Consider the following 16,008-nt stretch of genomic DNA (forward strand, 5'->3'; position numbering starts at 1 on the left):
GTTCACCCATTTATGAAATTTTTTTTTTTCTCCCATAAGGTTCCTGCTCGTTCGGTCTAGGGGAATCGGCTATTTGTAGTAAAATATGAGCTGTACTTACCCGTTTTCGAGCTGCATCTTCTTCCGTCGCTTCCGGGTATGGGTCTTCGGGAGCGGGCGTTCCTTCTTGATTGACAGCCTTCCGAGAGGCTTCCGACGGTCGCATCCATCGCGTCACTCGTAGCCGAAAGAAGCCGAACGTCGGTGCGGCTCTATACTGCGCCTGCGCACCGACGTTCGGCTTCTTTCGGAAAATCGTGACGCGGTGGATGCGACCGTCGGAAGCCTCTCGGAAGACTGTCAATCATGAAGGAACGCCCATTCCCGAAGCCCATACCCGGAAGCGACGGAGAGGATGCATCTCGTAAACGGGTAAGTACTGCACATATTTTAAAATAAATAGCCGATTCCCCTAGTAAAAACGAGCAGGAATCTAAGGGGGAAAAGTGCCCTCTAAGGGTGAACCCCCGCTTTAAGCGCTAGTCTATTAGTACTTTCAACATAATGTTGCACACTAGCACTTTATGACAGACTTTCCTGTACAAGGAGCCCTCCAGCGCAGTGCTGTCATGGCTACTTGGCACTGTCATCTTCACCTGGTCTTCCTTGGGGGTTTGCGGGGTCCGTCTGTATGAATGGCTCAGGCCATGATGACGTCACTCTCACGGCATCCGACATGGAGCTCGGAAGGAGTGACACAGTATGCGTCGTAACCTGCTGCATGTTGTGTGAAAACTCATAAACAGTGTAAGTTTAGGAGATATTCACTGTACCTACAGGTAAGCCTTATTATAGGTTTACCTGTAGGTACAAATTCAAAAGTGGAGTTTATTTCCACTTTAAAATGGCCATACCGCCAGAAAAATTATGTTACTGCTTTGTTGAATTCTCCTGAAGCCTCGTAAACATGACCAGTTTTCACAGCAGGAAAACTGCCAGGAGAGCTTTTGGTCGGGAAAACCAAGCATCTGTATGCTTCCTTGCAGTTTTCCCGTCAGGAAAACAGCCGGGAATCCCGGCGGGAAAATAGAGAACCTGCTCTCTGTTTTCCCACTGGGATTCCTGTTGTTTTTTTTCCGCCAGATCTACTACTTACCTATGGGAAACACTGCGAGGCAGTGCCGATGAAGCATACACAAGGCCGGGATTCCCAGCCAAAGCTCCATGGTAGTTTTCCTGCCACGTTCTCGGCTTTCCCCTCAGTTTTCTCGGCTGACTTTTTACCGCTGAGAAAACCGAGCGTGTGTACAGGGCTTGACTGTTTATGCCTGTTATTGTTAAATTAAAAATGTTATCTTTGAGTTACATTTACATTTGTTCCCGTTTTGAGTCTTCTATTCTTGCATCACTGCTTCAGTTCACAGCCAGTTTCTTCAGCTGTAAGCCCCAAGGAAAAGAAGGAGTTATTAAATAAAAAGGAACCGGAAAACTTCCAAGCTCAAAATGAAGAAAAGGCTGAAACACCTAAGCAACACAATGAAGGCAACAAGCTAACCAGCACTGGAGTAGACAAGATCAAGGTGTCTACTACTGAGACACAGGAGGTAAAACAACCAAAGAGTGCTACACAAGAGAAACAAAAGGTGACAAGTATAAAAGAAGAAAACCAGAACCATGGTACAACAAGTAATAATATCCTGAATCAAACAGAAAGCATAACATCTATTAGCCAAAAGCAAAGTATCTCATCTAAAAATCAACAGTGTTTAGAGCCTGAAAGTGTAAAAGGAACATTACACAATAATCAGAATGTAAGAAGACTTAACCAAAAATTTAGTAGCTGGAAAGAAGAAGACCACACAGTAAAGGTCCAGAAGCCACAGCTTCAAAAAAACAGCTCTCAAACCTACAAAAGGCTTGAAGAGGAGAAAACAGACATACCACATAGTAAGGTAATTAAACTACAGCTAACTTCACTTTATTAAAAGCCACAGAAAGCTATAAACAGAAAAGCATATGGCATACCTTAACTCCAAATGATAAAATATTATGTTCTATCCTCATATTCTGTTTTTGTTGTATTAGGCAGAAGACCACCCAACACAAGGACATATTTCCAGTGGTCCAATCAGTGACCCAGTGAGTACTACACCTTCAGAACCACAAAATGAAACAAACACATCATCCAGTCATGAGAGTCAGTCCAAGTACAAGACTCAGGTGTTTGTTAGGTATGTACATCTATTACTAATTCTGTATAATTATGCTGATCTATGTTCTTCTATGATACCCTGCCATATAGTTCTATGTGTGCATATATATGTGTATATACACACCTTCTTACCTTTGCCCTTGGACTATTGGGTACCACTACTTGTTTTTTACTTGTTTTATGTTCTTCTTCTGTTTGTGATCATGTCCTGGCAGAATAAAACTAGTTCTCGTTGGAATGTGATCTACACAAAAACCTTTTTTTATTTTTTTACAGTTTTGTACAGTGTGGGCGAGGATTAGAACCCCTGTTAGGTTATAGTTTTATCTGGGAATCTGTTTTAAAGCTTGTTTACACTTGCTTCGACTTCAACACACATTAAAGTGCCTACTGCTTCAACATGCTTTCTTGATGTGTTTTTGATGGTTCTGTGATGCTTCAGTGATGCTTCGATTATACTTCTGTGGCGCTTTTTTGAAGCTTTAATGAAGATGCAGATGCCCTATATGTGTGGATATCTAATATCTGCAATTTCTCCAAACCAAAGCTAAGCTAAAGCAGAATAAAAGCCTCTCAAAAGCTGCAGGTGCTTAAAGTGAGCTTTGTCATAGATTTCTATGGAGGCTTTGAAGATGCTTTGAAGCACCACTAAAGCAAAATGGGGTATCATTTTTGAAGGAAAGCAACGCTAACGCAAGATGTAAACAGGACTGTAAGCTAACCATTTTTTTTAGTGACAGGAGCTTTGACTGGCGTTCAGAGAGCTTTAAAAAAGCCTGTCCGAAGCCATCTTTTGAAGCAGATTTCATCTTACTTGCTAACCCAATGGAAACCTTTTCCCTTTGTAGGAAATAAACTCTCCGATAGCATCACAGACAGAAGTGTAATTTTTTGAAGCTACCTAAGGGAATTCTAGAACCCCTTTTTAGTGTTCTTTTGTTGTCTGTTTCCCTGTTGCAGAATTTCTGACATTTCCTGTCTGGTAAAATGCTGTCCCAAGAACAGGAAGTGAAATCTTTCTAATAGAGCCCTGGATAGCAGTAAAACCTGGCAGGGATTCTAACCCTTCCCCACTCTATTCAAAACAAGAAAAGTTTCGGGGTATAGTTGCACTTTAAGTCTATTCTGAATGATGAAATATTACTCCATTTTAGTAGCTCTGCCACTTCTCTGTATCTAGGAAAAGTGACTTGCTACTTCAAATGTTGTACATTTTAGTTAAACTTTTTTGTCAGTGTATAGGGGAGTGATTGCAATATGCATAAGGTATGTTGCTGCAACGATATTATCGTTTAAGCGCTAGTCTTATTAGTACTATTATGTCTATTCTGAATGATGAAAGATTACTCCATTTTAGTAGCGCTGCCACTTGGCTGTATGTAGGAAAAGTGTTTTGCTACTTCAAGTGTTGTACATTTCAGTTAAAAAAAATTGTGTCAGTGTATAGGGGAGTGATTGCAATATGCGTAAGGTATGGGGCTGCAACCCTATTATAGTTTAAACGTAGGTCTTTCAACATAGTGTAATGTGCAAGAGATTAATAAAAAGTAATGATAAGAGAATGGAATGGGCAGATGTTTGTGTGCACTGAAACAATTGTGAGAAGAGAAATCTTGACAAGGAGGGGAAAAGATTGGCACTAAAGTAGTGCTATGTCTGGGTCCCGGGCTTGGGAAAAGGACAATCAAATAAAATTAGAAATATAAACAATTAGTCCATATAGGGTAAAAAGTTAATTAAAAGTCCAAAAAAATCCATATGGAGCCCACAAAGATGGCAGCTTTGTGTAGGAGCAAGAAGACAGTTTTGGAGGAGGATGCTGGAATACTAAGTGTAGCTTTAGAAGACTTTAATAGGTTAAAAAGTGATACAATCACAGTCACATAGACAGTGGCACTGCACATCTAGTCCTTTGCATCATCTAGGCTAGGGGAACACAGAGCAGGCTGATCGTACCAGGCTCCGGGTCTTCTGCGCCAGATTTTGTGGACTGGTATGAGGTCACTTCCTGGATCTGACAAAAGGAGGTTGTGATGTGTTTGCGGAGCATGCGCTCCTTCTTCAGGCCATGGCAGCGCCATTTTGGAGTGGGGCTGGAGAAAAGAAATCTTGCTGTCAAGTCATTCCTTCATTTAAGTGTATGTATATGTGCTTATAAAGAAGAGAGCAATATGATCCAGTTTATTGCAGTGGACACCATTCCCACCATCATTACATGAAAAAACTGGTTTAATTTACGAGCTGAGTAAGGTAGAGAAATTATCCTGAAAAAAGGCTATGTGCAAGCAGAATACAAAACTTGTTATGAGAACTGATGGACCTGGCTTGTGTAATATTGGGTGCAACTAACCCCTCCTTAGCACTGCATGAAGCTTGTTGGGATACAGCAAGAATTTGGGATTAAAGGAAGCTCCATGCAAATAGCTAGTACATAATTCAAATACATATGTTTTTACAGTATGGCCTACTAAAATACTCCTTTGTTTAATTCCAGTTTAGTATTACTGCTTTCTAGTTTATTTTATTCCATCTTAGTCAGTCCTATGATAGCTGTTTTTTGAAGGTAGGAGCCCAAGTAAACATTGTTTAACATTGGATAATGCACTAAAAGTGTAAGGCCGCGTACACACGGTCGTTCCAAACCGATGAGAATGGTCCGACGGGTCATTTCCATCGGTTCACCGCTGAAGTGGCCTGATGGTCTGATGTGCGTACACACCATCGTTCCAAAAACCGATTGGGTCAGAACGCGGTGACGTCAAACACACGACATGCTGAATAAAACAAAGTTCAATTCTTCCAAACATGCGTCGACTTGATTCTGAGCATGCGCGGGTTTTGAACTGATGCTTTCTGTACTAATTATCGGTTTGGACCGATCGGGCAGCGGTCCATCGGTTCCATTTTGAAACATGTTTTAAAATTTTGGACCGAAGGAAAACAGACCAATGGGCTATACACACGGTCGGTTTGGACCGATGAAACTGAACCTCGGTCTATTCTCATCGGTTTTGTCCGACCGTGTGTACGCGGCATAACTAAAGGCAAAACGTTTTTTCTGTTTAGTTTTGGATAGCGTGCAAAGGGATTAAAAGAGGGATCAGTTTTTTTTTTTTTTTTTGCTGTCTGCCTTTCCAATAAGGGGATTCACCCTCTATGTTTGTCCTGTTTACCATTGAAAACATGTCCAGTTTTGGATTGTCCCCAGAACAGGAATAGAGGGGAAATCTTCCTGGTGACAACCAGGAATTCCCGCACTTTGAAGGGATTTCCTATCACGTCCTGTTTTGACAATGGGACAGGAAGTGAAAGGTAATCACCCCAATAAGACTCAAATGGCAGAAAAAACAAAAAAACAAAACAACAACTGGGGTTATACCTCTCCCTTGCTCTGTACAAAATGAAAAAAAGGTATTGCCTGTAGTTCTACTTAAAAGGGTTGTAAAGGTTCACCTTGCTAGTACCGGTTTGGACCCACTTGTACCTTCAGAACAGCCTTAATTCTTGGTGGCATGAATTCAACATGGTGTTGGAAACATTCCACAGAGATTTTGGTCTGTAATTTGACTTGAAAAATACCCCAGCTTTAAAATTTGCAGCTTACACCAATATGGTTATACCCCCACTTGACAACCTTGCTTTAAAGGGGTTGTAAATGTTTGTTTTTTATTTTCTAAATAGGTTAATTTAAGCTAATGCATTGCTGGTTCACTTACCTTTTCCTTCAATTTCCCTTCTAAATTATTATTTTCTTTGTCTGAAATTCTCACTTCCTGTTCCTCCTCAGTAAGCTGTTCTGGCTGACTAACCCCCATGGATGATGGGCGGCAAGCTTACTGAGGAGAAACAGGAAGTAAGAAATTCAGACAAAGAAAATAGAAGGGAAATCGAAGGAAAAGGTAAGTGAACCAACAATGCACTAGCTTAAAGGAGTTGTAAAGTAAAAAAAAAATTCACCTTAATGCAATCTAAGGCTTGCTGTATCACAGGAGCGCGCCCGCAATTACTCACCACCATGCTAGCTCTCTCGCATGACTGTGGTCAGTACTTGCGGGGAGGACCAGAGACAGCCGCAGAGGGACCCCAGAAGATGTGGATCGGGCTCTGTGCAAAACGAACTGCACAGTGGAGGAAAGTATGACATGTTTGTTATTTTAAAGGAAAACATTTTTTTCCTTTACTAACCCTTTAAAGGAAACTATATAGAAAATAAAAAAACAAACCTTTACAACCCCTTTAGGCCCCTTTCACACTTATACGACTTCAAAGTCGTGCGATTTTGCGGCCGCGATTTTGCCGCGATTTGGGATCAGTACAACTTCGACTTTGCCACAACTTTGGCATTAACCAATGAAAACATACATGGTGCGAGGCAATTCCTTTTCCTGCCACCGCAGTTGTCATTGCTGCTGCAGCAGTAGCAGTGCAAGAGGAAGAAGAGGAGGAGAAGCGGAGGCGGAGAAGACGTCGATATTGGGTACATCCCATCATTGCCAATCATGAAGATAGAGGTAAATTTTGGGTCCTCAATAATGAAGAATGAGAAGAATGCTCCTTACATTGGTGGTCAGTGGGAAGAATGCTCCTTACATTGGTGGTCAGTGGGAAGAATGCTTCTTACATTGGTGGTCAGTGGGAAGAATGCTCCTTACATTGGTGATCAGTGGGAAGAATGCTTCTTACATTGGTGATCAGTGGGAAGAATGCTTCTTACATTGGTGGTCAGTGGGAAGAATGCTCCTTACATTGGTGGTCAGTGGGAAGAATGCTCCTTACATTGGTGGTCAGTGAGAAGAATGCTCCTTACATTGGTGGTCAGTGGGAAGAATGTTCCCTTCATTCGTGATCAGTGGGAAGAATGCCCCCTTCATTGGTGGTCAGTCGGAAGAATGTTCCCTTCATTGGTGGTCAGTGGGAAGAATGTCCCCTTCATTGGTGGTCAGTGGGATATTGTCTTTGTAGTTTATCTTGTCTTTATAGTTTGGGTCACACAAATCATAAATAGCTGGGTGCTCACGGATAAATCGGATGATTTGCTCATTATCAAGGATGTCTCTTGTTTTACCTGTTTGGAGCACATTGTTCCTGAGGGAATAACCAGGAAGTGAATGTGTGGTGGAATGTTCCTGAGATGGGCTACTATGCTGAAAGGATTGGGTGGGACAAGGGTTAAAAGGCTGCTTGTGCTTACAAAGTTGTACTGAAATCGTGTCTATATTATTCAGGTACGATTTGCATGCTACTTGAGGGTTTAACATTGAGGTCTAAGGACATTATCTTGCATGGAAGTTAAACCAAATTAATGCAGGGACTACTTTGAAGTCGGCACTACCTAAAGTCATGCCAAAATGAATGGTGTTCATTGAAAATCATGGAGAATGACTTGTCATACGATTTTGCAGTATAAAATCGTGAGACAAGTCGTATAAGTGTGAAAGGGGACTAAAAGTCAAGTGAAATTACGACTAGAAAATATAGTTTGTGAACTTTGAGCATGTCATAAATGTTTGTTGTAGCAGAGAATTTTCCTGGGAAAGTTACGTAATAGTATTTGATTATATTATAGTTAAGCATTTTTAGATTGATGCATTATAAAAATGATCTCAGTGGCCAGATTGGGACAAAGGATTTTTGTTTGTTTTGGAAAGAAAAAGTTTATGTGTACAGTATACACTCACCGGCCACTTTATTAGGTACACCTTGCTAGTACCGGGTCGCACCCACTATTGCCTTCAGACCAGCCTTAATTCTTTGTGGCATAGATTCAACAAGGTGTTGGAAACATTCCACAGAGATTTTGGTCCATATTGACATGATAGCATCACGCAGTTGCTGCAAATTGATGGCTCCACACCCATGAGGCGCTCTATTGGATTGAGATTTGGTGACTGTGGAGGCCATTGGAGAAAAAATCCCCCGCACCATTACTCCACCACCACCAACTTGAATCGTTGATACAAGGCAGGATAAAGCCATGCATTTATGTTGTATACGCCAAATTCTTACTCTATCATGTGAATGTCGCAGATGAAATCGAAACCCATCAGACCAGGCAACGTTTTTCCAATCTTCTATTGTCCAATTTTGGTGAGCTTGTGCGAATTGTAGCTTCAGTTTCCTGTTCTTATTTGACAGGGTGGCACCTGGTGTGGTCTTCTGCTGTATCTGCTTCAAGGTTCGATGTGTTGTGCATCCAGAAAGGGAATTCTGCATATCTTGGCTGTAACAAGTGGTTATTTCAGTTACTGTTGCCTTTCTATCATCTCAAACCAGTCTGCTCATTCTCCTCTAACCTCTAACCTCTGACATCAACAAGGTATTTTCGTCCACACAACTGCCACTCACTGGATATTTGGATATTTTCTCTGTAAACCCTAGAGATGGTTGTGTGACAAAATCCCAGTAGATCAGCAGTTTATGAAATACTCAATCCCAGTGGCGTAGCGTGGGGGGGCCAGGGGGGAAGGTTGCCCGGGAGCAAAATTTAGAGGGGCGCAGCGGCAGGCGGCTGGTAACCTGCAGCTCTTCTCCTGAGCTGTGCATTGTAGGAGACTGTGAGCTATTTCGTTTGGCTATCAGGTGGGTCAGTGTAGTGGTCAGTATAGGAATCATGTAGGTCAGTGTAGTGGTCAGTATACCAATCAGGTCAGTTTAGTGGTCAGTGTAGGAATCGGGCAGGACAGTATAGGAATAGGAATCAGGTAGGTTAGTATAGTGGTCAGGTAGGTTGGTGTAGGAATCAGGTTGGTCAGTACTACTGTACTAGTGGATGGGACTCAGAGAGTGCTAAAAATCTGCGGGTTAGGGGGCGCAAATCTCTTGCCCTGCCCCGGGCGCTGACAACCCATGCTACGCCACTGCTCAATCCAGCCCGTCTGGCACCAACAACCATTGACTTTTTATACACACACAATAATTTAAAGCAGACAGATCACAGGTGAGGATGGTTACCTTTAATAGCCATTCAAACCCCTTTGTGGCAACTTGTGTGCATGTTATCAGGCCAAAATCACCAGGGTACGTAAACTTTTGATTGGGGTCATTTGGGTAGTTTCTGTTGTCATTGTGATTTAAAAAGAGTAAACACAGTTGTTTGATAATAAATGGCTTCAGCCAAGCACTAACCATGAGTGAAAGAAATGTTTTTGTGTTATCATTCATATACTTTGAAAAATGGCCAGGAAATCATAAATTCTGCCAGGCTATGTAAACTTATGAGCACAACTGTATATACAGAAAAAAATATCCCCAAAAATATATACAGACACAAAACTTTTACACCACCAAATGTTAGAAAGTGGTAGTAAACTCTGCTACACCACTTGTACCTACAGGCAGGGCTGTATCCTGGCCTAGGCCAACAAGGCCCAGGCCTAGGGCAGCACATTGCAGGGGGGCAGCATGGAAAGAGTCCCCGCCAGCTTGCGTTACACTGTTAGTGTAGCGCCAGTTTTATGGGGCGTACTGGACATAGAGGCAAATTAGTCTAGTGCCCCCATAAAGCAGCCGCACTGCTTCCGGCCAGCATTCCGCAACTGTGGGGGGGGGGGGGGAGCTTCTAATTTTGACTGTCCTATTATCCTAAACCACAAACCTTCCTCACTGTGCTATGTATTTTCTGCTGCACCATTGGCATGGTTATATCTCCTCTCCATAAAATTTGCAGAATTTTGTGCCTAAAGTAGAATTATAGGCAACACTTTTTTTTCCAGGGAAGGGCGGGTCTTAAACAGAAAGGGGTGTGGCCTTGACAGGAAGGGGTGGGTCATATTTAAATTAGGGGGTGCACGAGTTTAGTCAGGCCTAGGGCAGCAAAAAACCTAAATACACCACTGCCTACAGGTAAGCCTATAATAAGGCTTACCTGTAGGTATTGTGAATATCTACTAAACTTGCACAGTTTAGGAGATATTCAGAGTACATGCAGCTAATGACATCACTGGCACATGCGCTTTGAAGGTCCAGCTTACAATTTCGGACCTTCAGAGCCCGTGTTGTAAACGGCAGTGACATCATCACACCCCAGGCCCCTCATGTAGCCTGGAAGGAAGACCAGGGAAGATATCAGCCCTCTCCGCAGTGATACTGCGGTGCTGAAGGGCTTCATTCTAAGGTAAGTCTCTCATAATATGCTAGTATGCGATGCATACTAGCACATTATGTCATTGCCTTGCAGGGAATTTAATTTTTTTTTAACCATGTGCGGTTTACTACCTCTTTAACTAATAAGTGTTGAAGAGTATGAGAGAGCGTGCAATAAGTGGCTGTATTCTCTTTATTACTATGATTCTATTAAATACTAACTACACAAATGTAATCCTATTTACACCTTTGTATTTTTAAAGCTCTGTGAAAATTCCACGGCGTACTAGTAGCAGCTGTAGTATCAAAAGTCCTGTGCCAGAAGCAATTGAAGAAGAACCATTTCCAGAGAACAAAGCAGTAAAATCCGAAGTCTTCGTTTCGGCTGTGTCCAGCTCAAATCTAAACAGCAAACAAGTAAGACAATTATGGGTTCCAGGAAAGAGGTACAAGGGCAGGAGGGCCTAGAAAAGTTCTGGAGGTGAAGATAAGGGCTTGGCACAACACGATGCAGTGACATATTGGGGCAAGATAGTACAATAACCTACTGAAGGGAAGGAGGAAACTGGTATTACTAGAACTGACGAAGGTGCATTTTGACGCCCCCCGACACGCACGAACGCACACACACCATACATTATATCTGTGCTCCATTAAGCTTTAATGGCTATGATGCTTAAGGTGATCGTTTAACTTATTTATCTTTTACAGAGAAAGATAGCATAGATGGCAATATTCTGCATTGCACTGTATAATGTACTATTGCTGGGATTTGTAGTCCTCTATAGCTGGTGGTATTCTCCATTGCACTGTATAATGATTATACTGCGCAATGCAGATTACCACTGACCAGTTATAGAGGAACTACAAACCCCAGCAATAATACATTATACAGCGCAATGGAGAATATCAGCAGTTACAGAGAACTACAAATCCCAGCAATAATACATTATACAGCGCAATGGAGAATACCAGCAGCTATAGAGGAACAACAAATCCCAGCAATACATTATATAAAATACAATGCAGAATACCAGCAGTTACAGAGGACTACAAATCCCAGCAATAATACATTATTATGTATTCTTGTGTAGCCAATGTCATCAGTATGTTTTGAAACAATAAGGATTTGAAGGTCTTGAAAGAGCGCTTTGCTTTTACCCATCATGAGATGTTTCTTGTGTGACACCTTGGTAATGAGACGCCTTTTTATAGGCCATTAGTTGAGACAGAACCAACTGATATCAATTTACAATGTTGAGGGGCAGGATTGCTTTCTAATTACTGATAGATTTCAGCTAGTGTCTTGGCTTTCCATGCCTTTTTACACTTCCCTTTCTTCATGTGTTCAATATTTTTTCATTCATTCCATTTTTATTACACATACCTAATTTCTTAACATATTTGTTTTGGTTTATTTAAATGTATAGATTGTAAAGCAAGGTAGATTTGCGCTTCACCTTAGTGGTACCTTAGTGTTGACAAATGCAAGGGTGAGTGTTAAACAAAAAATTATTATGATTCTAGTTGGGATACCATAGGGTTCCAATAGAAAAAAATAAATAAAATAATAAGTGAAAGTTTGAGGTGAAAAAAAGTTTTCAATTAGGTGCTGCAATAGTGAAATTCGCTGGAATATTCAGCAAGCTAAGGATGTATAAATAAAGTAATAATGCGCAACCAACAAACATAAAAGTGCAGAAAAAAAGGTGCACATCTGTGAAACTAAACCAGCACAAAGTCTGCAGTCAAATTTCCCGTGTAGAAAAACACAAAAAAATATATATAAAATAGTCCAAAAAAAAAAAAAAATTTAAATGTGAACTGTTGAAATCAAATGCAAAAAATCATATATAGTCCAAGAAAACTTCCTAATTTCTGACACCAAACGATCAGCTTGCTTCTGTATGCTTCAGTATAGACAAAACTCTACATCCATATAATATGGGTGAAAACAGTGGAAGGTGCAGATAAATAAGCCTCTTACCAGAGAGACGGTTTCATGGACATGTCATCCCCGACCTGGGAGCTGTGGTTCATGCAAGCCGACAGGATCTGGCGTTCTGAACTTCAGGTGCAGCAGTGCTTGTAAATCACTCCTCAGCGATGAGATGACCAGCTCCTCAGCAGTGCACTGATTAACATGTGCAGCTCTCTCCGGGTGTTTTAGGAAACAGTTAGCAACAAAATAAAAAAAAGAGAAGAGGGAGACTTCATAGTGTATTACTTAGTAGCAAAACACTTATTTAATAAAAAAGGTTTCTGAGTACAAACATCACAGTATAAAATAAATGTAGACTCCAACCTTGGAGTCTACATTTATTCAAAAGACATTGCCATATTTTAGCTCTCTGGTTGTCACCGGAGCTATTTTTTTGATTTTAAAGATACTGCTTTTTTGTTTCTGTGTTAACTGTTGCTTCACATGTATCAAACTGTGATGTTTGTACTCAGAAACCTTTTTTATTAAATAAGTGTTTTGCTACTAAGTAATACACTATGAAGTCTCCCTCTTCTCTTTTTTTTATTTTGTTGCTAACTGTTTCCTAAAACACCCGGAGAGAGCTGCACATGTTAATCAGTGCACTGCTGAGGAGCTGGTCATCTCATCGCTGAGGAGTGATTTACAAGCACTGCTGCACCTGAAGTTCAGAACGCCAGATCCTGTCGGCTTGCATGAACCACAGCTCCCAGGTCGGGGATGACATGTCCATGAAACCGTCTCTCTGGTAAGAGGCTTATTTATCTGCACCTTCCACTGTTTTCACCCATATTATATGGATGTAGAGTTTTGTCTATACTGAAGCATACAGAAGCAAGCTGATCGTTTGGTGTCAGAAATTAGGAAGTTTTCTTGGACTATATATGATTTTTTGCATTTGATTTCAACAGTTCACATTTAAATTTTTTTTTGGACTATTTTATATATATTTTTTTGTGTTTTTCTACACGGGAAATTTGACTGCAGACTTTGTGCTGGTTTAGTTTCACAGATGTGCACCTTTTTTTCTGCACTTTTATGTTTGTTGGTTGCGCATTATTACTTTATTTATAAATGTATAGATTGCATGGTTAGTAACCGACATGTGGTGACAATTTCATGTCAATAGCACCTTTAGAAATATATTTACTTAGAAAAATTGGGACGTATTCAATACTTATTTTACCCATTGTATTTTTAACTTACATAATTATATAGTTAGTCAGGTTGATCAGATCTAGTTCAGCCAATAAAAAATAAAAATAAATAGAAAACCTCCTAATACACAATCCTATAGTATACCCATAGTTTATCCAGAGGAAGGCGGGAAAAAAACCCTAGGAAATATGGTCAATAAGACCGGGTTCACACCACCGCGGCATGCGGCTTACAGGGTCTGGTGCGTGCTGGTTCACCGGTTCAGGAACCTGAAACGCACCAAAAAAGGCACGCATTTTTCCGGCACACCGCACTGGACCCGCTGTGGACATATGTGAACCGGCTCGATAGAGAGCCAGTCACAATCTCCTGCTATGTGAATTAAAACCTGCATTCAATTCGCATAGGTGTGAACCCAGCCTAAAACATATTTTTGGGTTTCCTGTGCGAATAGAAACACATACTGTAACAAACATATGGTGGTTTCTCAAACCTGATTGCAAAAGTGGAAATACTATGGGCCAGCTTCAGGTAGGAGATATGACGGTGTATCTCCAGATACGCCGTCGTATCTCTGAGTGTGCGGCGTCGTATCTATGTGCCTGATTCTTAGAATCAGTTATGTATAGATTTGACTAAGATCCGACCTGCGTCTCTTACGCCGTCGTATCTTAGTTGCATATTTACGCTGGCCGCTAGGTGGCGCTTCCGTCGATTAACGAGAGGAATATGCAAATAAGGTAGATACGCCGATTCAGAAACGTACGTCCGCATTTTTTTACTTTGTTTACGTTAGGCTTTTTCCGGCGTAAAGTTACCCCTGCTATATGAGGCGTATCCTATGTTAAGTATGGACGTCGTTCCCGCGTCAAATTTTGAAAATTTTACGTTGTTTGCGTGAATCGGGCTGTGCGTAATTTACGTTTTGCGGGTTAATTTGGAGCATGCGCACTGGGTTACTTTCACGGACGGCGCATGCGCCGTTAGTTAACCACTTTCCCACCGGACCATTTGTCAGCCTTAAGACCAGAGGTGTTTTTACAATTTTCCACTGCGCTGCTTTAACTGGTAATTGCGCGGCCATACAATGTTGTACCCAAACAAAATTTGCGTCCTTTTTTTCCCACAAATAGAGCTTTCTTTTGATGGTATTTGATTGCCTCTGCGATTTTTAATGTTTGCGATATAAACGGAAAAAGAGCGCAAATTTTGAGAAAAAATGATATTTTCTACTTTTTGTTATAAGAAAAATCGAACAAACTCAATTTTAGTCATACATTTTGGCCAAAATGTATTCAGCCACATGTCTTTAGTAAAAAAAAATGCCAATAAGCGTATATTTATTGGTTTGCGCAAAAGTTATAGCGTCTACAAACTAGGGTACATTTTCTGGAATTTACACAGCTTTTATTTTATGACTGCCTATCTCAATTCTTGAGGTGCTAAAATAGCAGGGAAGTACAAAACCCCCCCAAATGACCCTATTTTGGAAAGTAGACACCCCAAAGAACCTGCTGAAAGGCATGTTGAGTCCATTGAATATTTTTTTTTTTTGTACCAAGTGATTGAATAATGACAACAAAAAAAAAGAAATTACAAAAAGTTGTCACTAAATGATATATTGCTCACACATGCCATAGTTATATGTGGAATTGCACCCCAAAATACATTCTGCTGCTTCTCCTGAGTACGGGGATACCACATGTGTGAGACTTTTTGGGAGCCCAACCACGTACGGGGCCCCGAAAACCAAGCACCGCCTTCAGGATTTCTAAGGGCGCAAATTTTTGATTTCACTTCTCACTACCTAAGACAGTTTTGAAGGCCATAAAATGCCCAAATAGCACAAAATCCCCCCAAATGACCCCATTTTGGAAAGTAGACACCCCAAGGAATCTGCTGAGGGGCATATTGAGCCCACTGAATATTTAATTTTTTTGTACCAAGTGATTGAATAATGACAAAAAAAATAAAAAATAAAGAAATTACAAAAAGTTGTAACTAAATGATATATTGCTCATACATGCCATGGTTATATGTGGAATTGCACCCCAAAATACATTCTGCTGCTTCTCCTGAGTACGGGGATACCACTTGTGTGGGGCTTTTTGCGAGTCTAGCCACGTACGGTGCCCCGAAAACCAAGCACCGCCTTCAGGATTTCTAAGGGCGCAAATTTTTTATTTTACTCCTCACTACCTATCACAGTTTTGAAGGCCATAAAATGCCCAAATAGCACAAACCCCCCCCCAAATGACCCCATTTTGGAAAGTAGACACCCCGGGCTATTTGCTGAGAGGCATGTTGAGTCCATGGAATATTTAATATTTTGCCACAAGTTGCGGGAATATGACAATTTTTTTTTTTTTTGCACAAAGTTGTCACTAAATGATATATTGCTCACACATGCCATGGGCATATGTGGAATTACACCCCAAAATACATTCTGCAGCTTCTCCTGAGTACGGGGATACCACATGTGTGGGACTTTTTGAGAGCCTAGCCACGTACGGGACCCCGAAAACCAAGCACGGCCTTCAGGATTTCTAAGGGCATACATTTTTGATTTCACTCCTCACTACCGATCACTACCTAT

General features: G+C 41.1%; 1 protein-coding gene across 2 annotated transcripts in view; it reads left to right on the forward strand.

Annotated features, from left to right (window-relative positions):
• LAD1 (ladinin 1) overlaps nucleotides 1-16,008 on the forward strand; it is a 129,425-nt gene that overhangs the window by 70,258 nt on the left and 43,159 nt on the right. For both annotated transcript variants that reach the window (XM_040337728.1, XM_040337729.1), the window contains exons 5-7: nucleotides 1,397-1,931; nucleotides 2,065-2,210; nucleotides 10,537-10,690. In XM_040337728.1, coding sequence (XP_040193662.1) covers nucleotides 1,397-1,931; nucleotides 2,065-2,210; nucleotides 10,537-10,690 — 835 coding nt within the window. The remainder of the gene's footprint in view (nucleotides 1-1,396; nucleotides 1,932-2,064; nucleotides 2,211-10,536; nucleotides 10,691-16,008) is intronic.

The sequence above is a fragment of the Rana temporaria genome, chromosome 2 (assembly GCF_905171775.1).
Source record: "Rana temporaria chromosome 2, aRanTem1.1, whole genome shotgun sequence".
NCBI classification, from domain to species: domain Eukaryota; kingdom Metazoa; phylum Chordata; class Amphibia; order Anura; family Ranidae; genus Rana; species Rana temporaria.